This window comes from Anabrus simplex, chromosome 1, assembly GCF_040414725.1.
Source record: "Anabrus simplex isolate iqAnaSimp1 chromosome 1, ASM4041472v1, whole genome shotgun sequence".
NCBI classification, from domain to species: Eukaryota; Metazoa; Arthropoda; class Insecta; order Orthoptera; family Tettigoniidae; genus Anabrus; species Anabrus simplex.
The window spans coordinates 40,700,205-40,726,162 of NC_090265.1; the positions used below are offsets into that span (position 1 = coordinate 40,700,205).

The window sequence follows — 25,958 nt, forward strand, 5'->3', positions numbered from 1 at the left end:
CCACCGGCAGTGCCAATGCACTAAGAGACTTTGTCTCAGTATCAAAAATTGATGCCTGCTTGGCCATCAGATGATATAGATGTTGATTCCCATAGGAAATCTGAAATATTTGTCCTGAATGAGTAAATTTATAATACCAATACCCTGCCGGGAATCGAACCCGGGACCCCTGTGACCAAAGGCCAGAACGCTAACCATTTAGCCATGGAGCCGGACACAGTTAAGAAGATACTTTCACTTACATCCTTGGGTGTCCAATTTAATATAATCCGATAACTTACGTTGTTAGGTCATTTTGTAATGAAGTACACTCACTCAGATATTCCAGTCACACTAGTACTAAAGAATGATAAATAGGAAATACATTAAAACACAAATTACACTACAACTAAGGCAACCCCCCTAGTTCACATGGCTATCAGCCTGGAGTATCACATTGTATTCCACCAAATCTCAATCGTGTCTTACACAGAACAGCTTTATCAAATGCATCCATCATGGCGCTGGGTCCCCAACTGACTGGCTTGCAGCCACAAAGAAGCACATCGCTCATTTCGAAGCAGTAGCGTGCCTGCGCGCGCACATCAACTAGCTTATTGAGCAAATCAGAAAAATCGAAGCTACCGACGCAACAATAGCAGATTACACATTTAAATAGGCATAGTTCAGTCACATAAATTAACGGCAATTCTAACAGTGGGCGATTATGGTAGATAAACTCCCCGCACACAAATACATATGTCCAATAAATGAGGGTAGCTTTAATTCTTGTCACACCTTAAAACGTTGAATACAAAAGAATTCCGATTTCACTAGAACTTCGCAATTATGAAGCCCACTGTAGACACACCGAAGTGTGAAATGCAGAAAGCTTCCCGTGCACGTTCTGGAAGACGTGTTCTATCACGACGAGGATAAATTTTGAATTTAAATTACTCTGTAACATTCTATTTTAAAATGTAAAGGCAGTTTTGAATTAAAAGTCTGAATTTCAGTAATGGGGCTGACATTGTACTTCGAATTACGAATTATCCGTATTTTGAATTAAACAATTTAAATAACATGCAAAACCATAGCTCATGTTTCTGGGAATGAGAGGTTCTTTGAATTAGGTGAAATTTTGAATGAACCGATTTTGAATCATCAAGGTTCTACTGTATTAGTTTGTACGTAACACGCTATACCACGTTCTTCATTAAGTCCTTTGTTTTGCTGCCTGGTCTCCATTCCAGTTTTTATAAATGTGGGACAGGTTTCTCGATGACTTTATTATAAAATCTGTTGTCTTTTGTTGAGCCAGCATTTCACTGCGTTTTTACATCATTGTCACTTTGAAATTTCCTGTGAAGGTGTTCTGTCAAAGTAGAAAGAGATGAAAATCACTTCTCTGCAGCGTCAACTATCGTGGGTCTGCCACTCTGAAATAATCAACAGTTGCAACACTTCTAGTTTGAAGTTTGGAACTTCATTTTTCCACGTTATGACAACTCATCACACTTTTACGTTAGACATCCACCAACTGACAATGAGTTTCCACAGTTGGCACATTCTTCGCATTGAGAAAATGAATAGGAGCACAATCTTCCTTCTTGGACCACTGCTTCAGTTGACCTTTGATCTTTAAGTGGCTTTTATCACCAAGATGGTTGTGTAAAGAACTATCAATCAATATGCGAGTATTAACTAAAACAAAGTTCTGCTAAAGTTTGAATCAATTTATTATCACATTTACAGATGATAAACATTTTATAAACTTAGCACCTTGTGCATTTAGTCATTGTTCCATGATTGATTGTTAATATGTATGGCCTTTTTGTGGAATTTTCCCAAGATGTAGTTGTATAATTCATTAATGCCAACATTGAAGTTTGTTTGATTTGATTACTTCTCAGGAAAGGATGATGAAGATGAAGACGATGAAGATGACTCTGGAGAGAGTGAAGATGAAGACGGTTTGGCTGAAACCAAACCTGCTATGACAATTGGCGATGTAATTGAGAATGCAAAACAGCGTCAAGCAGAGACCCGTAAACAGGTTTGTTATAATTTATTTCAGCTGGTATTCTAAGAATGGAATTTATTTTGCAAAGATTCCTCTTGAGAGGACGTGATTAGTACAATATTTTAGCTACCAGCTTTCCTTCTGGGTAGCTAAGGTTCAAATCCCAGTATAGCTGTAAACCTGTTGCTAAAATTCAAAATGAATCAAGGTGGGCTCTAGCAGCCCCAGAAATAGTCAAGATAAGCTGAAGCAAGTTTTTTGTGTTTCACCTGAGTGTCTCCTTGTGAGTTTTACATTGGTATGTCATCTGTTTCTGAATGATTAATATATAGTTTATATGTGTTTTTAGTTCTGGGCTACAGGTTAGGGGTACAATATAATTATTAAATTAATGTAGTAATGGCTCACCTTTCAATACAATACTATACTCTGCGAACCATGTGACCTTGCCGCGGTGGGGAGGCTTGCTTGTCCCAATGATGCAGATAGCCAAGCCGCAGGTGCAACCATATCGGATGGGTATCTGTTGAGAGACCAGACTGACGAATGGTTCATCGAAAGGGGGGTAGCAGCCTTTCGGTAGTTGCAAGGGCGGCAGTCTAGATGATTGACTGATGCGGCCTTGTAATAATACTCAACATGGCTTAGCTGTGTTGATACTGCTACACAGCTGAAAGCAACGGGAAACTACAGCCGTAACTACCTCCCAAGGACATGCAGCTCTGTCTGTATGAATGGTGTACTGATGATGGCTTCCTCCCGGGTAAAATATTCCGGAGGTAAACTAGTCCCCCATTCGGATCTCCGGGTGGGGACTACACGAGAGGGGGCGATCATCAGGAAGATGGATACTGACATTCTGCGAGTCGGAGCGTGGAATGTCAGAAGTTTGAATCGTTGTGGTAAGTTAGAGAATCTGAAAAGGGAGATGGATAGGCTAAAGTTAGATGTAGTTGGTATAAGTGAAGTACGTTGGCAGGAAGAACAAGATTTTTGGTCAGGCGACTACCGAATTATCAACACAAAATCAAACAGGGCAAATGCAGGAGTTGGTTTAATCATGAATAAGAAAATAGGGCAGCAGGTAAGCTACTACGACCAGCATAGTGAAAGAATTATTGTTGTCAAGATAGACACAAAACCAATGCCCACCACAATAGTGCAGGTTTATATGTCTACTAGTTCAGCAGATGATGAAGAAATAGAAAGAATATATAAGGAGATAGAAGATTTAATACAATATGTAAAAGGTGACGAGAATCTAATTGTGATGGGAGACTGGAATGCAGTGGTAGGCCAAGGAAGAGAAGGTAGTACAGTAGGAGAATTTGGTTTGGGACAAAGGAACGAAAGAGGAAGTCGGCTGATTGAATTCTGCACTGATCATAATTTAGTCCTTGCCAATACGTGGTTCAAACACCACAAACGACAGCTGTATACGTGGACGAGACCTGGAGACACTGGAAGGTATCAAATAGACTTCATTATGATTAGGCAGAGATTCAGAAACCAGGTGTTGGATTGCAAAACTTTCCCAGGAGCAGACGTGGACTCTGACCACAACTTGTTGGTCATGAAATGCCATCTGAAGTTGAAGAAATTGAAGAAAGGAAAGAATGCAAAAAGATGGGATCTAAACAAGTTGAAAGAAAAGAGTGTGAGGGATTGTTTCAAGGAACATGTTGCACCAAGGACTAAATGAAAAGGCTGAAGGAAACACTATAGAAGAAGAGTGGAGAGTCATGAAAAATGAAGTCAGTAGGGCTGCTGAAGAAATGTTAGGAAGGAAGAAAAGATCAACTAAGAATCAGTGGATAACTCAGGAGATACTAGACCTGATTGATGAACGACGAAAATACAAAAATGCTAGAAATGAAGAGGGCAGAAAAGAATACAGGCGATTAAAGAATCAAGTTGACAGAAAGTGCAAGGTAGCTAAGGAAGAATGGCTGAAGGAGAAGTGCAAGGATGTCGAAGGCTGTATGGTCCTGGGAAAGGTAGATGCTGCATACAGGAAAATCAAGGAAACCTTTGGAGAAAGGAAATCTAGGTGTATGAATATTAAGAGCTGAGATGGAAAGCCACTTCTAGGGAAAGAAGACAAAGCAGAAAGATGGCAGGAGCATATCCAACAGTTGTATCAAAGTAAAGATGTAGATAATTTGGTTCTGGAACATGAAGAGGCTGTTGATGCTGATGAAATGGGAGACCCAATTTTGAGGTCAGAGTTTGACAGAGCTGTGAGTGACCTAAATAAGAACAAGGCACCTGGAATTGATGACATTCCCTCTGAATTACTGACTGCCTTAAGAGAAACCAACATGGCAAGGTAATTTCATTTAGTGTGCAAGATGTATGAGACAGGAGTAGTCCCATCCGATTTTCGGCAGAATGTTGTTATACCTATTCCCAAGAAAGCCGGTGCTGACAGGTGTGAAAACTACCGCACCATTAGTTTAGTATCTCATGCCTGCAAAATTTTAACACGTACAGTGAAACCTCTATTTTCCGTTTTTCGAGGGACCGTGAAAATAAAACGTACAACGCGGGAAAACAGAAAATCCGGGAATGAATGAAAACTATCAATTTGGCTAAACATCACCAAAATGAAATATGTATAATTATAATCTTACAAAAACTCCTAAACCAAACCAAACTACAGCCCCAGTGGGACTTTGCCTGCCAAGCGACCGCTGCTCAGCCCGAAGGCCTGCAGATTACGAGGGGCGCATCGTCAGTGTGACGAATCCTCTCGGCCGATATTCCTGGCTCTGTAGATCGGGGTCGCCATCTCACCATTAGATACGATAGCTCCACATTTAAAGGTAATCACGTAGGCTAAGTGGACCTGGAACCAGACTTATATCCAGGTAAAATTGCCTGACCTGGTCGCAATCGAACCCGGGCCCTCTGGATGAGAGCCGGGCATGTTAGACCGCGAACCGCATTAATTACCGGTACGCGAGTTCAAAATCTCGATACTTTATATTCAATTTTACAGGAGAATCTTCGTCAGTTTCCCGTGAAAACTTCTTTCAGTTCAGCAACTTTGATTACGCTAGCCAAACTCTTAGAAAAATCTAACAACGCCAAGCCAAACGACAATCGACCACAAGTAGCTTTTAATTCTCTCATCTAATAAAATAAAGCATATTAGATACAAAAGCACCCAATATGATGGCGAAATCTGTTCATTTCTTAATCTTTCATTGTAATTTGGTCTCCGGTATACTGTTTGTAGTGAGTTTCTGGAAATCTCGTACCGCGCAAATTAGGCCTACATCGACTTTTAAAGGTTATGTTGAACTCGAAAACATGGTTTCGAATGTAAGTATCGATTCTTACAAGTTCTCGAATACATTATATTCAATTCTGCGCGTCACAAATCCAATCAAATTGGAAAGATAAAAGAAATATCAAAACTTCAGAAATTACGGTTATTCATGACCTTGAGGTCATCTGGAAAGTGCGCTTGCTGCACATGTCAGTACGAGTTTGAAATGATACCAATCATTTAAAATGTAACGTGCGCAAGTAAAACGACTGCGGTTTTTGGTATTTTAACACGAAAACGTAAAATTCCCAGTCTTACATTAGTAACAGTAATAGGCAATCCCAAGACCTCCTATGGCTTTCTTTTTTTAATGTAAGGTGCAACATCTGTTTTTGTCTCGCTAACATAATCATGTACGATAATATAAAAAATACTGAATTTGTGTTAAGGAGCAGTTTAGATTCCTGCCTGAAAGCCCACTTAGGTCTGCAGTGCCCTGAGCAAAGTGCCGAAAACCCCTTCGGCAGTACGATCCAATAAATGTAAATAAGAAAACATCTAACCCTGGACATAATATGGACGTTTTATAAGTGCGAACATTTGACGAAACTCATTCCGTCTTCACGCAGAGCTGTAGAAATGTGCCGTGTCTTCTAGCAATTGTTGTGGCCACTCTCTGCCCTATGATTTTCCGAGATTCTCTAAACAATACCACCCGAATGCGATGCTAAGATGGTCCCTTATGCAAGTTCACCGCCGATCGCCAAGATCCATAAATATGCCATAGCCGTCCTTTCGTGAGATACAGTTTATTAAAAAACGATTGATCGAGGATTTAGCGTTGATGGGACTGGAATTTCTGGACGGTTGATCCGGGAAATCGTTTGTTCGAGGAACGGATAATGCGGGACTTTTACAACGTGATTTAATTACGATGCTCTCGGGACCACGTAATTTGAACGCATATTCCGGGAAAACGTACTTTCCGGGAACGGATAATCGAGGTTCCACTGTATTATTTACAGAAGAATGGGAAAGCAAGTTGAAGCTGAGTTGGGAGAAGATCAATTTGGCTTCAGAAGAAATGTAGGAACACGCGAAGCAATCCTGACTCTACGTCTGATCTTAGAGGATCGAATCAGGAAGGACAAGCCCACGTGCATGGCATTTGTCTATCTAGAAAAGGCATTCGATAATGTTGATTGGACCTAGCTATTTATGATTCTGAAGATGATAGGGATCAGATACCGAGAAAGAAGAATTATCTGCAATCTGTGTAAAAATCAGTCTGCAGTGATAAGAATCGAGGGCTTTGAAAAAAAAAAAGCAGCAAGGCTGCAGTTTGTCCCCTCTCCTTTTCATTGTTTACTTAGAACAGGCAGTAAAGGAAATCAAAGAGAAATTTGGAAAGGGAATCACAATCCAAGGAGAGGAAATCAAAACCTTGAGATTTGCCGAGGATATTGTTATTTTATCTGAGACTGCAGAAGATCTCGAGAAGTTGCTGAATGGTATGGATGAAGTCTTGGGTAAGGAGTACAATATGAAAATAAATAAGTCCAAAACAAAAGTAATGGAGTGCAGCCGAATGAAGGCAGGTGATGTAGGAAATGTTAGATTACTAAATGAAGTCTTAAAGGAAGTAGATGAATATTGTTACTTGGGTAGTAAAATAACTAACGATGGCAGAAGTATGGAGGACATAAAATGCAGACTAGCACAAGCAAGGAAGAGCTTTTTTGTATGTATGTTCAGTCCGTCAGCGATTCCGCTGGTGGGATCCTCAACAGCTCTGCCATCAGCTGTCATAGATGGCCTAGGCATCACTGAAGAGGCGTACTAGGGAAATGAGGGGTGAGGTAGTTTCCCGTTGCTTTCCTCACCGAGCCAGAGTTGCTATTACATATCAGTCTGCCAAGCCCACTGAAATGCATACACCAACCGACCCTGTGAGCAACATTTTCACACCATTCATAGCAGGGACTGGCTTCATAAGGATTGGCATTACTAGCATCGCTCATACCTCAGTCACTTTCATATTGTCAAAGCCAAGGATAAGACAGAGACAGATCTATGAAAGTAACAAAATTGCTCTAGTCCATACCAGAAGACATAGTGCACTGTGAACACTAGGTCCTGCCAGCAAAGGCATAAGAGCTTTCTTAAGAAAAGAGATTTGCTCACTTCAAACATTGATATCAGAATTAGAAAGATGTTTTTAAAGACTTTCGTGTGGAGCGTGGCATTGTATGGAAGTGAAGCATGGACGATAACTAGCTCAGTAAAAAAGAGAATAGAAGCTTTTGAAATGTGGTGTTACAGAAGAATGCTGAAGGTGAGATGGATAGATCGAATCACGAATGAAGATATACTGAATCTAGTTGGTGAGAGGAGATCGATTTGGCTAAATTTGACGAGAAGAAGAGATAGAATGATAGGACACATCTGAAGACACCCAGGACTTGTTCAGTTGGTTTTTGAAGGAAGTGTAAGTGGTAAGAACGGTAGGGGTAGACCAAGGTATGAATATGACAAGCAGATTAGAGCAGATGTAGGATGCAATAGTTATGTAGAAATGAAAAGGTTAGCACAGGATAGGGTAGCAGGGAGTGTTGCATCAAACCAGTCTATGGACTGATGACTCAATCAACACAATATGCGATATTCTAAATTACATTAATTGTGGACTAGTTTCGACTGGGGCTGGCCATCTTCAGCCTTAATGTAAATCTTCTAATAACTAAACAAATGTACATGCACACAATTGACATAAACAAATGAAACAAATATATACAAATTGACATTAGAAACGGATGAAATTATGAGTAAATTTGAATAACTAGGTTCTAACATCATGAGTATGCTCATCATCGAGACTCTTTCATGATTAGCAGTATTAGAACTAACAGTTCTGTGTATATTAATAAAAACAGTTTATTTTGTACAGATTTCCATCTGCAAGTAAGAAATGAACGTCCAGCGTGTTAACCCACACGTATTCCTGCAATTTCCGACGTCGTCCCGACCTCAAGAAAGAAATAAGTAATAATAATAATAACTTAAATGTTTCCACCTTTTCAATACAATATATTCACAAGATTACAAAATTATACGGTACTAGTTTCGACCCATCTAGGGGTCATCATCAGCCGTATTGGAGCAAAGATCATTTGTGGCGAAATCCTAATTTTGTAATCTTGTGAATATATTGTATTGAAAAGGTGGAAACATTTAAGTTATTATTATTATTACTTATATATTGTTCAATACGGACCAAAAACATGAAATTCATAACCATCAAGAAAGAAAGTAAGAGCTCTTTGCACGTCGAATGAGACATAGTATTCTCGTGGTTTCGCACTTTACTGTACCTTTTTCTTTTTTGAGGTTAGGTATGCTGCTCTACATGCAGGCGAAGAAGTAATAACGAAGCCTTTTCATGAGTACAGTTGACGTAACCTCAAACTTTAATACAATTATTTTAAGTCAGTTCACACGATCGTCTTTGTTCTATGCTGCTAATAGTGTGATTGATTCTCGGCGCAGCCAGTAGGTTATTTTAAGGAGGCATACTCACACTTACTGGCAGCTTTGAGACTAAGCCTCTTCACGACCAAACGTCGGTGACAAAAGTTAGGTAAAAGTAGTAGTAGTAGTAGTTGTTGTTGTTTTTATAGTCTTGGACTATTGTTGTTGTTGTTGTTGTTTGAGTCATCAGTCCACAGACTGGTTTGAAACAGCTCTCCATGCCACCCTATCCTGTGCCAACCTTTTCATTTCTACGTAAAGATTGCATCCTACATCTGCTCTAATCTGCTCGTCATATTCGTACCTAGGTCTACCCCTACTGTTCCTACCACCTATACTTCCCTCAAAAACCAACTGAACAACTCTTGGGTGTCTTAGGATGGGTCCTATCATTCTATCTCTTCTTCTTGTCAAATTTTTTTCTGAAGTTGCTTCTCTGCAGGCTGCTCCCTCACAATCTTCTGTCTACCTCAAGCTGCCCAACTTGAGGGAAGACGCGACCGGCTGCAATAAAGGAACAATAAGTAATATCGCCTCGTGTTGATATACTGTATATAGTCTTCTTTTCGAATCTGAATGAGCAGCAGCGGCCCTACCCTTGAGACATTCAGTCCTGGCTTTATTGCCCGGGGTAGGCGGTACGTTTCTAGCTGGCTGTGGTTCCCTCGTGCAGGTCAGAGACAAAGCCTTTCCGGCTGTGGTCCGGTCTGGATCTTTAGGTACGCCCTGAATACACCTACACATTCTCTCTGGCAGGATTCCTCTTTAACTAGGCTTCTCTTCCTTAACAAGGGCCTTAAAACAGCAGTAAGTGAGAGAGAGACCTAACCGTCAGGCAAGTGTTTATGGCCCTAAAGACTACGACTTAAAATGGAATTACAGAGCTAGCAAGAGACCTGGAACCTGGCAAGTTGTGGAAACTAGTCCCTAATTTAGATGTTTCTTTCTGTATGCCCTTTTATGCATTGCTTTATTTATTTATCGTATGATATATATACAGAAACAAGAAAGCAAGTACATTATATTTTAATGTCCAAAGTTGCTATCCATTGTAGAGCCTCTGTATTGGCCTCTAGAAAATCAAACCAATCTCTGCTACACTCCTTTACACTCCGTATCACTTGGAATAACAAAGAATTTAGTGATCACAGAAAATGCATGTCCCATACCCGAAACACTCTCAAAATATGTTTCTACCAGACTTGAATAGAAAGTCACTAGCCACTTCTGCGCTAATTCTCTCTCTGAAGTAGTGCAGTGGTATTTTCTACCGGCTGATAACAGCACGTTGCCCAGTTTTCTAATAGTAAGGCTGCTAGTGTGTCAAATATATGAACATTTTCTTTTTCTCCACTTTGGGCCCAGAAATATTGGGATGCGTAAATTATGCAAGAAAATACGGTATTTACCACCATTATTAAAATTATAAAATTCTATTATTAACAACCACCTACTCAATACAATATAATACACTCATTGAATTATAAAATAATCATGAGGTGTCTTAAAAAATGGCTTAAATAACGGAACATGTTTCGTTCTGCATTGCGAACATCATCAGCCGTTAGTAAAAAGGCTAAGGTCAGGGCCCTGAACTTAAGTGATTAAAATTGTTAAAAGAATAACAATGTCGTAATAAAAAGTAATATGATAACATTAGACTTAATTAGTAACAGTATGTACAGATCAACAGCAAGAATTTATGGTGAAATACATTGAAATACATGGAGTTAAAAACAATCATGGGGTTGTTAAAGTAAAAAACAAAAATAGATATTGTAGACAATTAAAATATACGTCAATGTGTGAAGCGTGGATTAATTATTAACGTTAGAGTTCTTACAATTGTGCGAAAACAAAAGTTGAATTAGAGTTGATTGAACAGTACGAGTCAAATAGAACCAGTCGAAAGGCGCATGACGACGTAACCAAGGATGATATGACGTGATCACCGGTAATTGCAAATTCTGTAGGAGAGAGAATCACAATGCCAGAAGGAATACAAGTTGAAATAGTCCACATTCACGCGCTAGCATAAAATTAAAAACGTATACAATGTAGAACATCAATGATGAACTCATTAACACGTTCAGTACCTGCTCAATCAATCAATACTGATCTGCATTTAGGGCAGTCGCCCAGGTGGCAGATTCCCTATCTGTTGCTTTCCTACCCTTTTCCGAAATGATTTCAAAGAAATTGGAAATTTATTGAACATCTCCCTTGGTAAGTTATTCCAATTCCTAACTCCCCTTCCTATAACGAATATTTGCCCCAGTTTGTCCTCTTGAATTCCAACTTTATCTTCATATCGTGATCTTTCCTACTTTTATAAACGCCATTCAAACCTATTCGTCTACTAATGTCACGAATGCTTCTGAGCGGGACACTTGAATGCCTGGACCAGCCATTTCCATGCCCGGCCCTCTTGACGTGCATCACTTAATACAATTGACAATTACTCCTAAACTATAAATGTTAGAAAAAAGATACTTTGTGCTTACCTCTAGTAAATATTTAGTATGTGACATCTGGTGTCACAGGTTTCAAAATACGTCTAATTGTATACAGCCTATCTGTATTTTCGGCATAATGATTACTGTCACCGAAGTGAAGAAATGAAAGAATATGAAGGAAGCGTATTTTTCGGAACATTGTATTGTAAAATACCGGGGTATGAAAAACAGGGTCTTCGGTCCAGTGCATTTTATATCAGGATTTTGGACTAATCGGTTTCCACGATTGCATGATCGAATTCTTTGTGAAAGGCCGGGGCACCACACTTGACTCGCGTCTAAATTGGTCTGCTCACACATACTGATATAATTCGTCATTCATGAAAATACTCACGTAACTCAAAATATCCTGCTTATTTTCTATTTGAACGTTTATACTTGAATTCTCTGTAAATGGTGGAACGGGTGGACAATAACTAGGATGATATGTATAAGGCACTTCACTTTTCTCTATAGGCCAATCGGATTCGGGAATCGGAATTTCCTCGTCACTTTCACTATCTGAGTATTTCAGGAATAAGTTCATCACCAGAATAATCATTGTGAACAATATCTAATAATTTATCTTCCGTAAGAAACTTTGTTTTATAAGCCTTTATACTACACTCGGTAAGAACGACACGCACTGCATTGGAATCTCAAGTACCGTCTTGACGTGCGAGGAAGTGCTGAGATATTCCCGCTAAAACAGTTAAGATAAACATGAGCCCACTCAACGCGAGGGTTATCTCAAGAAGGTCAACCAACTTCCTGCTACAAGTAATAACGCTGAATAAGGTGTAAGAATGCATAGATGACGAATATAAACAGCATTGCTTGGCGCGGAACATTAAACGTCTTACGCCGTCCACGGCCCGCAGCATAGGGGCAAGCTTAAACGTCTTACGCCGTCCACGGTCCGCAATGAGTTAAGGAGTAACTGTGATCTTGAATAAGGGAGAGTTCAGGCAATCCGTAGATGAATGAAGCAGATTATGGTACAATTGGAGTTTGAAATCTGGAATGAAAGAAAAGGGAGGAAAATGAAATTATATTATAACGGAAAATGAAGAAGAAGAAAAGAAAAAAATTGAAAGAGGAGGCTTACCCTTGGGACTAATGTAATTTAATGTAATTTATAAATTAACTTACACCATAGTATTTGAGAGTCAAACTGCAGTAAAGATCGCTGGTTGTTTATTCATTAGGCCTAGACTTTGGCAAACATTTTCTGAGTGTTATCTAATGTACTGCAGGAACTGTTTAATTGAGCCATTTGTTTGTCACAGTATCACTTTATTGGGGTCAAAATGGAAGAACTAAAGCAAATTAATATTTTGAATGTTAATTTCTTTCAAATTTGTGGCTCAATTTTCCATTTAATGGAGACAGTAAGTCTCAGTTGTTTGTTTAATGCGTGACATGTTCTCTGCATAACGAAGAATGAAGAAGCACTTATGACCAAGAAAATACAGCAATTAATCCAGAGTACACTAAGTCTAGTGTGAGCCAATTCACTAGAAATGGCTATACAGGGTGTGTGTCTCCTCTATCCCAAAACACAGGGAGGTGACTGGGGTGATGAGGATAGTAAAGTATGGTCCAACACACTACTATGACTTCTTAATTACAGTTTATCAAACTTGGAAGACATCACATATAGTATTACATTGTCTGTAGTAAGCACAACAGGTCTACTAAACATTGCCTTTTGTGGAAGCTACCATTACATTGCTCAACCTTTGCTCATCCTAGCGTGCATGTACCGCCAGACCATGCACTTTTTGAAAATGTAAACATAAACCTAATATACACTGACTTAGCAAATATCATGGGATAGTCACTTAGTAGCGTGTGGGGCCTTCTCTGGCCCTGCGAACTGCAGTGAGACGCCGTGGAAGTGAGTCGACAAGTCCCTGGTAGTCCTCTGGACGCAGCTGACACCAAATCGTTTGCAGAGTGGCCGCCAATGCTGGTCTGTTAGTGGGTGCAGGATCCATGGCACGGAGCCTGCCTTCCAGGACATCCCAGATATGCTTCATAAGATTCATATCGGGGTTCCTGGGTGGCCATGGCAGTCGTTCGACCTCCGCTGCATGTTCCTGGAACCATTCCCGGGCGATGTGGGAGCGCTGTGGCGGTGCGTTATCATCTTGAAACACCGCAGAACCGTCTGGGCGCTGGAAGGACAAAAATGGGTGGAGATGGTCTCCGAGCAGCTCAAAATACTGCATACCATCCAAAGTCTCTTCCAGAACAACTAGGGGGCCCATTCCATACCAGGAAAGTGCATCCCAGACCATAATGGAGACACCAGCGCCCTGGACCACACCTTCGAGGCAGGCGGGATCCATCGCTTCGTGTGGTCTGTGCCGTACACGGTGCCTCCCATCGGCATGGTGCAGTTGAAATCGTGATTTGTCCGACCATATCACGTAACGCCATTGTTCCAGTGTCCGTCCCAGGTGACTGGCGACAAATGCGCGTCGTCGTGCCTGATGATGTTGGGTTAACAGTGGCACCCGTGTGCGGCGCAGGCTCCCATATCCCATAGAACCCATGTTCCTACGGATTGTCCAGTGGGAGACGTGTCTAGCACGGCCTGTGTTGAATTGAGCCGTGATTTGTTGGACGGTTGCCCATCTGTCGCTATTGACAACCCGTCTCAGATGTCGCCGGTCACGATCATCGAGGGTGGCTGGACGGCGGGTCGTTCGTCTGTTGTGGACAGTGACACCTGCATTCAACCATTCACGATACACCCTGGACACGGTTGATCGTGTGAAGCTGAATTCCCGCACCACTTCCGAAATCGCACTTCCCATCCGTCAGACACCAACCACCATACCCCGATTCACAACTAAGTATTTATTTATTTTCCACCTCGTTGTTACAATGATTGCTTAAGACACCTTAATGGTTAAAAGTGGTACATGTTCCGTATATTATCAACATCTTCAGCCACATAACATTGTTTAGATGAAAAATACATAAATTGACAAAGTAATGCTTTAGAGGAAGTGTCCTTAAAAACATAAGATTGGCAACATTAAAACAAACAAAAAAACTCAAGAGAAAATATATTAATTATTTCTACAATTGAAAGCAGTCGTCAAGGAAACACTTGTACAATATTCCATAGGGAATATGTCCTAATGAATATTCTTTTCTTAATAATTCATGAAAAGAATACAATACAATTTATAAGTAATTACAATCACAAAGAATGGGTACCGTCCACCTAATCAATACTTTATTATATCTTGTTACTAAGCAGTACTGGTTTCGACCTTCACAGAGGTAATGCAATTACAATTATAAGTAATTGTCGAAATGAAGAAATCCAGATATCACAATGTGGCTCTTATTACTAATGCAGATGAAAATATTATTAATTCCTAGTTGTCAATTCTTATTAAGTCTGTTCCTTTGGAACAGTAACTCCTGTCATTCTTTTACAGTCCTGTGTCCGGTATAATACTCATGATGTGTTCTTCCTTGCTCTTGCACCTGAGGAGGTGGAGTAGCAGGGGATATAGGTGTGTCAAGAACCTCCCTGCTGTCACCTATAGCTTTAACTGAGGAGGAATAAGTTGTAGGGCTATCTGTAGGTGGAGAAATTCCTATTCTTTTTTCGTGATCTTTCTCAAGCATTTTCAGATATACTAGAATTTCATAATATAATGGGTTCTTATATTCTACAGCCTCATTAAGGTTATCATTTTTCTTTACAAGTTGGTCTAGATGAATGTATAGATCTTCATATGTGTTCATTAAGCTGCCCTTTTTTAATATTTTTTATGGTGGTCAGGTCTTGTTCTATGTTGGTAAATTTATGACCTGTGGCATTCATGTGTGATCCCATAGCTGAGAATCTTCTATGTTTTTCAGCATTCACATGTTATAAATATCTTACTTTAAAATTGCGGCCAGATTGTCCTATGTATGTATTCTTGCACTCAAAGCATGTAAGTTTATATATTCCTGAATCAAAAAATGTATCTTTTTCCAAAAGATTTATTGTATCATGGTTGAAAATACTCTGTTTCATGTTGTTATTGGTGGACAATGCGATTTTGAAATTTTTTCTCTAAAATAAATTTGTTATTACGTGTATGTTTGGATTATTATATGTGAACTTGATGTATTTCTCAGTTTTACTAGGTTCGATTGCTAATTTAGATTATTGCTTCTCCGAAAATTTATTAATTATTTTATCATTCATGTTATTGTTGAAACCATTCAAGAGGTCTTGTTGTTGGATAAACAACAGTTCTTTATTCCTTTCAGATTTGGATAAAGGAATACTCTAAACTCTCTGTTAATGTAACTATAATATGCTGATCTTTCCTGTGCCTCAGGGTGTAACGATAGTGGTCAGTGTGAAAGTGTATTTTCTGTGTATTTTGAAAGAAAATTCTTTTTCTTCTCTTGTGACTACGTCCAAAAAATTCAGTGATCTTTCTACTTCTTCTTCTAAAGTGAATTTTATATTGGAATCCAAATTAAATTATTCATTATATTTAAAACTTTTTCGCTATCGGTGAGTCTGTTATCTATTATAGCGTAAACATGAATTATTAAGAACAGAATATTCATTAGGACATATTCTCTATGGAATATTCTACAAGTGCTTCCTTGACGACTGCTTTCAGTTGTAGAAATAATTTATATATTTTCTCTTGAGTTTTTTTTGTTTGTTTTAATGTTGTCAACCTTATGTTAATTTTAAGGACACTTCATCTAAAGCATTACTTTGTCAATTTATGTATTTTTCATCTAAACAGTGTTATGTGGCTGAAGATGTTGATAATATACGAAACATGTACCACTTTTAACCATTAAGTTGCCTTAAGCAATCATTGTATCGATTAGGTGGAAAATAAATAAATACTTGGTTGTGAATCTATTGAAGTGCAATATGGACCATGAAGCTGATTTTATGTAACACCATACCCCGTTTGAACGGTGTCAGCTCACGACGATGTTCCATGTTACACCTGTCACGTGCACAACCACTGCTCACAGGGTCTCCTATACAACTGCCGCTGGCACAGGGGGCGTGTGGTGCGCAGACAACACACTTGCGCATCAGTGCTCCGCTATCCCATGACATTTGCTCAGTCATTGTATTATTCCTTATACTTAAGGCTGCGTCATTCCCGCTCCTAGTCCTCTCCAATCCCATCGTCGCCATAAGACCTATCTATGTCGGTATGACATAAAGCAAATAGAAAAGAATCTTCCCTGTGCTGTGTGCCAACCTGGTCCACATCACAGTCTGGCACAGTGAAACAGAGTTCTCTCTCTCCTTCCTTCACTGTAGTGTGAGCCTGACAGTTCCAAGTGTGACCGGGTGAGTTGGCCGTGCAGTTAGGTGCGTGCGGCTGTGAGCTTGCATCTGGGAGATAGTGGGTTCGAGTCCCACTGTCGGCAGCCCCGAAGGTGGTTTTCCGTGGTTTCCCATTTTTACACCAGGCAAATGCTGGGGCTAAAGCTACGGCCGCTTCCTTCCAATTCCTAGGCCTTTCCTATCCCATCATCGCCATAACACCTATCTGTGTCGGTGCGACGTAAAGCCACTAGCAAAAAAAAAAAAAAGTTCCCAAGTGTCTCTCACACAACACAGAGAATGATGGCAAGGTTCACTAATGTAGAATGTACTGATATTCCTGAATAGACAGCAACCTCATGGATGTTTGTTTGAGAAATATTGCAGCCTATGAGAAAGCAGTGCATAAAGTGGAGATCAGAAGCTGGACACAAAAGACAAGATGTTTAAACAGAAGATGTTCTCGGCTTAGTTGTATGCCAGTTCTTAGTTAAGCACTCACCAAGCCGCAGCTCAAATCAGCTTATCACAAAGTACTACATACATACATCTTCATTATAGACCATTATGCCTTTCAGCATTCTATCTGAAATCCTCTGTGAATTTACTAGATGCCTCCACAATCCTCTATTTGTAACCAGCTCTGTAGTCTTGTTTAGTTCTTTACCTCTGATCATTAAATCTTAAGAAACTGAGTCTAACCTTCGTCGTCTAGGTCTCCCTCTACTTCTCTTACCCTCCATGGCCGAGTCCATTATTCTCCTAGGCAGCCCATCCTCCTCCATTCGTCTAACATGACCCCACGACCAAAGCCAGTATATTCATACAGCATCATCAGTCAAGTTCATTCCTAACTGAGGCTTTGTATTCTCATTCCATATATCCTCCTGGCATTGTTCCCACCTGTTTGTCCCAGCGATCATTCTGGTTAATTTCCTGTTATTTCTAACATATGAATAAGATCTCCTGAGTCCACCCAACTTTCACTCCCTGCAGCAATGTTGGTCTGAAAACAGACCTGTGTAAAGGTAGTTTCATCCAGCAGCTGACTTCTAATTTTGTATTCCCAACATGACATTCAGTCCCCTTAGATTTCTTCCTTACTGGGATAACTTTAGTCTTGGAAAGACTAATTTTGTTATCATACTCGTTGCACTTATTTTCGAGTTTCGTTGTATTAGATTGCCGGCTTTCAGCACAGTCTGCCATTAAAACCAAGTCGCTGGCATAGGCCAGACTGCTTACTACATTCCCACCTGGCCTCTTTATACCTTTCAGTAAATGATCCGTGTAAACTATGAATAACAAAGATGATAGATTATAGCCTTGTCTAACCCTTGTAAGTACCTTGAACGAAGAACTCATTCTATCATCAATTCTCACTGCTGCCAGATTAACATAAACACATTTTGATTGCTTTTAGTAATCTACCCTTAACACTCTCACTTCCAAACCCATAGATTTTACGGGTTACGTTTTTCCTCATGACACTGTTATTGCGCCACTTCACCATGCTCACGTGAGTGGAAATAGAGGCCCGCCATAGTTTATCGCCGTGTGATATAGAGGATTGTTCAGCTAATATAGATGACAATGTGGATGATTTGGAAGGTGAATTAGATACTGGTATATTTGAAGGTATGTGCTAGAAAAATACTATACCATATGCACGGTACACAAAAAAATTGAGCATTTACAAAACAGTACAATTTTCTCCACCATTTCACAGTTCTGTGTTTGAACAGACTATACTCAATACGCTGATCACTCAAACGAACTCCAAACTTATGCAGATTGTAGTTCAAAATAGTTTGTGGTTTGAATACTTTCTTGCGTGTTCTTGTTACCTGTTGCGCAAAATATGCTCAGTGCTTCTTGCTATGTCCAACACATTTTGGCTGTACAATTCATGCACAGGAAGGCGATAACTATAATTGATTTCATCACCCACCATATTTACAGTCATAATGTGTCAAAAACACTATATCTGAGCACCATGATGTCATTCTGTGATACTGTGCATGCCTTGAATACATCACCATTGATTCAGCTGTCTGATTCAAGTCATGGGCCTGTTCCTGTAATATGTAGAGTATATTGTGTTCAGTCATGCTGTGATACAGATTGTACTGGTGAATAAGGAGATGCATAATTACCAAGCGGACAACACACCTCCAACGTACATCTACAGGCACATTGCATGGGTGTTGTATAACCTATTGGAGCAACATGTCCATGGCAGTGCTGTCATTCGAGTAGGACAGACATTGTGGTGCGATAATGACGGTTCATCGGACACTTAACCGAAGATAGTGATAAACCAGGGACTCCAGCATAGAATGTGGCAACCAGTTTCAGTTTCTATGAATCGTTATTCCCCGTAGTGAAAAGGAAAAGTATCCACAAACAAATATACTGGTGCAGGCTTTCCTCTCCGGTGTCTGTCAATAAGCTTTGGTTGTTTTTTGTGATATTAGGCCTTAAGTGTCGATGTTCCAGCTACACTAAGGTAGCACTTTTCAAGATAAAATAACACTGGCTGGTGTGCACCCATAGCTTTGTAGTATCTGAAGGGATGGTGCTGTCATTACCATCAACTCCCCTTCCCTTCTTCCTCACATTTTAATAAGGCCTGTACCGTTTGTCCCAGTGCGTTCAAACTTCTGTTCTCTGGCAGTGACGGTCTTCCAACTCTGCTAATCTGTACGTCCTCTTTTTTCATATTGAAATAGTTGTCATGCTTCATTGTCCCCAAACCTTCTCGACCGAGCTCGATAGCTGCAGTATCCAGTTATCGGAAGATAGTGCTTTTGAATTCCACTGCGGCAGCCCTGAAGATGGTTTTCCGTGGTTTCTCATTTTCACACCAGGCAAATGCCAGGGCTGTACCTTAATTAAGGCCACGAACGCTTCCTTCCAATTCCTAGGCTTCTCCTATCCCATCGTCGCCATAAGACCTATCTGTGTCGATGCAGCGTAAAGCAAAAAAAAAGAAAAAAGCTTCTTGAAAGAGATGGGAATGGTACTGGTGAACGGTGCTGGCCAGAACCATGGTTTCCTCAAATTTCACCTCATGATAGAGAATAGAAATATATTTATTTAAAGTTAATTACAAGTAGGGCCAGAGGTCCCTTTGGCTGTAACTAACTGCCACTTTAACTTAAATGTATCACCTAACATACAGAATCTAATGAAAGAATACATAAAAAGCGTAAGATACATTTTCCTACTGAGGATATAAGAATAAGATTAAAAACTAAACATCTAGGAGGTTACAATAATACTTTAACATTTCATAAACATACACTATACTAACAAGGAACAGAAGACGAAACAGAAACCTAAGAATTTTAAAGCCGAGGATGAATTAAGAGTAAAACTGAGCATCTAAAATGTATCTTGGGGATTATGATATTTCGTACTATTTAATTAATTTGGTGAAAATTCATTTACATGGCTTAATAAGTGGAAAGGTAGCGGTATTTAAGATATTTTTTCTGAGTTCCAGCACTACTTTGCTGAATTTCATATAGTTTAAGATCGTTGTATAATTGAGAGGCAGTGACAATGAACGACTTACTGCACTTTACCGTACGATGCTGTGGAACCTGAAGGGTGTTAGCTGTAAACCTACTGTCCCGGTCGTGCACTTGACTCATCTCGACAAAGGACTTGGTCAAATATGAGGGAGCATTAGATTTTAAAATTCTCAGAAGTAAACAAGCAGCTGAGTATGATCGTCTATCCCTGAGTTTCAACCACTCTGCGGCTTTGTAGTAAGATGTTACGTGACAGTCTTTACGAATATTGAAGACGAATCGAACACAGGCATTCTGAATACGTTGGAGTTTGCTATTATATTTCTCAGAGATATCGCTGTAAATTACAGCGCCGTAATCTAAAATAGGAAATACCATAGTTTGGATCAGCATCTTTCTCACCGAGAAAGGAAGATACGGCAAGTTTCGTCGAAACTGATGCAATATGCCATACACTTTCTTGACCAAGTGCTTGGCATGAAAGGTCCAGGACAGAGTGTTATCCATTAGAATACCTAAATTCTTAACACATACCTGATACTTGACTACAGAACCGTTTACAATTACTGGAGGAATGTCCCTGTTGAAAAGATTTGATAAGTTTCTTCGATATCCTAGAAAAATAGCTGAAGTTTTGTTTTCATTTAATAGTAAATTATGACTTAGTGTATATTGATGTAGTCTTTCTATATCTAGATTTATTTTACTAATACTTTCAACAACATGATTCACAGGAAAATGGTAATAGATCTGTAAATCATCGGCATACATATGATGTCTCGTGTAGCGTAAAACTCCAGGCAGATCGTTTATATACAGCGAAAACAAAACGGGACCCAACACGGAACCCTGAGGGACGCCATAATGCACACTAGACCACTTAGAAAAATTTTGTTTGTCAAATACTACACGCTGAGATCTCCCTTTCAAGAACGATTCAAACCAAGAGAGAGCTGATAGAGATATGCCCATTGTACGTAATTTAGTCAGAAGGAGGTCATGATGAACTCTATCAAATGCCTTGCTTAAATCGAATAATACCAGAAGCGTTAGTTCCTTTCTGTCCATTGCAAACTTGATATCATCGGTGACTTTGAGAAGTGCCGTCGTAGTGCTATGGCCTGTTCGAAAACCAGACTGAAATGTGTTAAGTATAGAATAAGTATTTAAATACGAAGTGAGTTGTTGGTAAACAATCCTTTCTAATCCTTTACCTAATATTGACAAAATACTGATTGGCCTGAAATCATCAAATTTTTGAGGAGAAGGAACTTTAGGAACAGGTCTTATATTGGCCATTTTCCATACAGCTGGAAATACTCCTGATTGTAAACAGAAATTATACAGGTGAGCTATAACCGGAGTGATAATATCCAAACAGTTCATTAGGAGGGGATGTGAGATACCATCTGGTCCAACAGCCGTGGTATTCATGCTCTTAAATACCTTGACTATATCCTCTGGGTAAATGTACGAAAAGTGAAAGAGATCATGTTGAGGTTCATTTGTGTTCATGTAACTATGAATAATTTTGGATATTCTGTGAGAATTGTTCACTGGTGAGATCTTTAAGAAATAATCATTTTGCAATTCTGCAGATATGAATGAGGAAGTATGTTGCGAATTTTTCTTAGCAATACCTAGTGATTTTATAGTTCCCCAGAGAGCAGACGGAGTTGTTCTCTTACTGAACAAAGATTGCATGTGTTTGACTTTAGCATCACGGATCGCAAGTTTGGTTTTATTACGTAAGATGCGAAAGGTTTCAAAGTCTTCAGGTTTCCTGGTTTTGATGTGCTTTCTTTTTGCCTTGTCCCGCGCAGAGATTAATTTCTTTATTGTAGACGTTATCCACGGGTTAGGTGGGTGTTTGGCTCGAATTAGTTTTAATGGGGCATGCTTGTCGTACAACGCGGAAATTAAACTATTCAATTTGATGACTTTATCATCGATATTACGCTGAGAAAATACTTCATACCAGGGAGCGGAAATTACGTCTTTTTGAAAATCTTCAGGATTAAAACTGCGGAAATCCCTAAATGTGATCCATTTTCTTTCATATTTGGGTGTCGATATAGAGAAGACAGCATATAGCATATCATGTCCAGAAAATCCACTCGCTGGGGTCTGCCCAAATTTAAGAAGGGTATCATTACAATTTGAAGCTATGGTATCGAGTTTAGAATGGCAGTATGCAGTATGGTATGTGTCATCAAATGGTATTCTAGTTAAATTGCATGAGTCAAGTGCATCATCGATTACTACAGTTTCCGAGGACCCTGATCCAAAATGCCCATTCATATCACCTACAAGTATAACATATTTATAATGAAAAACGTAATTATACATCGCCTCTACAAACGAATCCATGAAACCAATATTGGGAGGACGGTAGATGCATGAAAATAATACTTTACCTATAGGTAATTCAAGTTCTAGGAAAATATACTCTGGCTTACGACAATATTCTGCAGGGGAGGTGTGAACTATTTTACATTTTATATTGCTCCTCACATACACAGCCACCCCTCCTCCTCTCTTGCCCAATCTATCGTTTCTATATAGATTAAAGCCAGGAATGTTAATCTCTGAGTCCGGAATGGACCCCTTGAAAAATGTCTCACTTACAGCAATAACGTTAATATTTGAATCAACAAAGCAGTCAAAAACTCATTGAAATGTACCTTATCAACTAATGACTGAGCATTTAAGTGAATTATTTTCAAATCAGAGGGATAGGTTTCTGATAGATCTTCAATGATTTTGTGAATTTCAGAACACTTAAGTTTAGAAGACATACTTGAATTTGGCTGGTTGCAAAATTCCAGAAAATTAATATTCAGTTACAGGTCCTAATAAAATTACATACAGTTTTAGATTACCTGAAGCAAAGTAGAGAAGAGAATACTGAATAGAACATACTAATTTAATTTCAGCGAGGAGAGATCTTTTTAAGTTCGACAGTATTTCTCACACGGTGTTTAACACCCCCTTGTAGTACGATAATTGTGCCATCAGTCCACACCTGCTTTTCGCCAAAGATGGAAATTGCCTGTTTCAACAGATGATGTCTGGTAGAGGTAAGATCTTCACGAATCGTCACCTTGGATCCACGTAACAGCCTCTTCGCACGGAAAACTGCCGATCTCTTGGTGTAGGAGACAAATTTACATATGATAGCCCTTGACTTCCCAGACCCAGGGGCACCAACCCTATGCGAGCGGTCAATGTCTTCAGCGCTTAAGGGGACTTTCAATTCTTGGGCCACATTGAGCACTAAGTGAGTTGTATCCTCACCAGATTCTTCGGGCAACCCAAAAATTTGAATACTGTTTCGCCTTTGGTATTGTTCAATTTCGTCCATTTTATAATTCAATAAAGACTTTAATTCCAGAATTTCATTTTCGCGAGCTTTTAACTCATTTCTTAAATCGCTGATAACTTTAGAATTGAAGTCTATTGTTTCTTTTAGTTCTTCACAAACTTTTTGTGCGAGAACTGTTACCAAGGGTTGAAGGAAGTCGCTATTTTGTAATAAGTTCCCCACTATACCTTGCACCAGGGTCACAATCTTGTCTTCAGTTAAATTAGTGTTACCTGTGATGTAGGAGGTCTCTGTGTTCGGCATGTTGGTGTTGCCGCTAGTTGGTGGTGTGAGGGAGAGCTGCTCACTTACAGCTGACGATCGTGAGGCCTGGGTCGAGCCAGATTGAAGGGATGGCGCTGCTTCCTGCGAGGTGGTGGTGGTCCCGTCAGTCTCCGAGGGAGAGCGCTTGCGTTCAGCCGAAGGTAGAGTAGCAGAAGGGTGGAGGGTTGACCGTGTTTGTGAACGCTGTCTGGTAACAGTTGACAAGCGTGATGTGGGAGTCGTAGCTGCTCCCTGACCCTGGACAGCTGAAGATCGCGCCACATTTCTTCTGTTTTTCTTACTTCCGGCCATACCTAACCTAACTTCGAAACTTGTGGATTTAAAAGAAATAAATGCTATATTTCCACAACGAGATACACTGCCCTAACACATTCACAGGTCACTTTCACTTCACTAAATCAATGCTTGCACACAGGACCGTACTAAGAGAGAGCATGCTCCGCCACTGCAGATGTTTCAGGTTGGACAAGACAACAGTGACGCCTATGTTCCTTCAGCCGGTGTTAATGCTCTGTTTGATGGTAGTGATATGAACCTTCCCGCACAAACAAGGAGCAGTTTTGATGTGTACCTCTTTACCAATGTGGTGCTCAAAGCTACACTTTCACTTCTAGCTGAAATTTTTCTGTCTGACATGACAGAGTTTGGAGGCTGTTACTCATTGCATAAACTTGTCAGCGATGACGTTATGAACAAGTGAGACAAATTATGAATGTAGGAGTCCTCCACTGTCACCTTTGTAACTATGAGAAACTTTTCTGTACTTACCTTAGGCTGCTAACTACCTCCAGGTGTGTACAGTATTTGATATTTCAAAATTCAATGTGTTGTACGTAATCTCAGCATTTACATGCCTCATATTTCACATGTACTGTATGTTTGGCACTTTATGACTGTGAACCCTGAAGCTGAATGCCCTACTTTCATAAGCACTGTTTACAAGGTAGCTGGTGATAGCCAAATGCCACACTTCGCACAAGTTTTTTTGGTCTATTGCTTGTTTGCCTCAGAAAGTTTCTTGATGATTGTGGTTGTAAGGTCCGAAAGCTTCCCTTGTCAGATAATGTTTATTTACTCAGTTCGGGTATGAAGGATGGCTGCATGGTTTAAAGGCACATTATGTTATAACTTCTGTTAGCTCTAATTTAGATGTTATACACCTTTGTAATTTAAGGTATTAAATTTAATTGACATTCATCTTTTCCAGTTTGACTTGAAGGAGTCTGTGAAAGTGCTGATCTGTTGTGGCTGTCTGGGAGATCGTAGTGATGATGCTAATGAAATTGTGGAATGTGATGGTTGTGGAGTCACTGTCCATGAAGGTGAGAAGTTGTACCTTCATTTTATGCTTTACCTTGGTTTGAATATATGCATGTATTGGTTTAATCTACCTTTTAAACAACCTGATATAGAATTTGCTATCTCTTATGGGAGAATGACCGAGCTCGATAGCTGCAGTCGCTTAAGTGCATCCAGTATTCGGGAGATGGTAGGTTCGAACCCCACTGTCAGCAGCCCTGAAAATGGTTTTCCGTGGTTTCCCATTTTCACACCAGGCAAATGCTGGGGCTGTACCTTAATTAAGGCCACGGCTGCTTCTTTCCCATTCCTAGGCCTTTCCTATCCCAGCATCATCATAAGACCCATCTGTGTCGGTGCTACGTTAAGCAAATTGCAAATAGCGAAAGGAATTTTAAGATCTGTTTTGAAGTGTGAAAATAAGTGGTTTGGATGTACGTAGGTGGATCAAAAGGTTAGTTGCACTAACACGCCACAGCTGCCCGCTGTGTGTTGCAAATGGTGGCACAGCGGAGAAAGGGACAGACACTGCCCACACGTCTGTTAGGCAGGTCGCTGTGGTGTCTCGTCTAGTATTGTGTGAATAGCGGCCAAATGCAATGGCGCGTCAACTGGACGTTCACTCCAAATATGAGGTGCGTGCGATAATCCGATTCCTATGGGCCAAAAGGAAGAATTGCACGGACATTCGTTGTGAAATTAGTGCTGTGTATGGGGAGCGGGCCATTTCCTGGCAAGGTATCGTAAAGTGGTGTCGGCAATTCGAAGCCGGACGTACGGATATCACGGACAACCATTGTGAAGGCAGGCCCACAACGTCCAGGACCCGTGCAAAGGTCA

At 40.0% G+C, this 25,958-nt stretch overlaps 1 protein-coding gene across 3 annotated transcripts in view; it reads left to right on the top strand.

Annotated features, from left to right (window-relative positions):
- The window catches only part of LOC136883899 (PHD finger protein 14), a 319,931-nt gene that overhangs the window by 12,677 nt on the left and 281,296 nt on the right, over positions 1–25,958 (top strand). For all 3 annotated transcript variants that reach the window (XM_067156007.2, XM_067156006.2, XM_067156008.2), the window contains exons 3-4: positions 1,893–2,035; positions 25,027–25,141. In XM_067156007.2, coding sequence (XP_067012108.2) covers positions 1,893–2,035; positions 25,027–25,141 — 258 coding nt within the window. The remainder of the gene's footprint in view (positions 1–1,892; positions 2,036–25,026; positions 25,142–25,958) is intronic.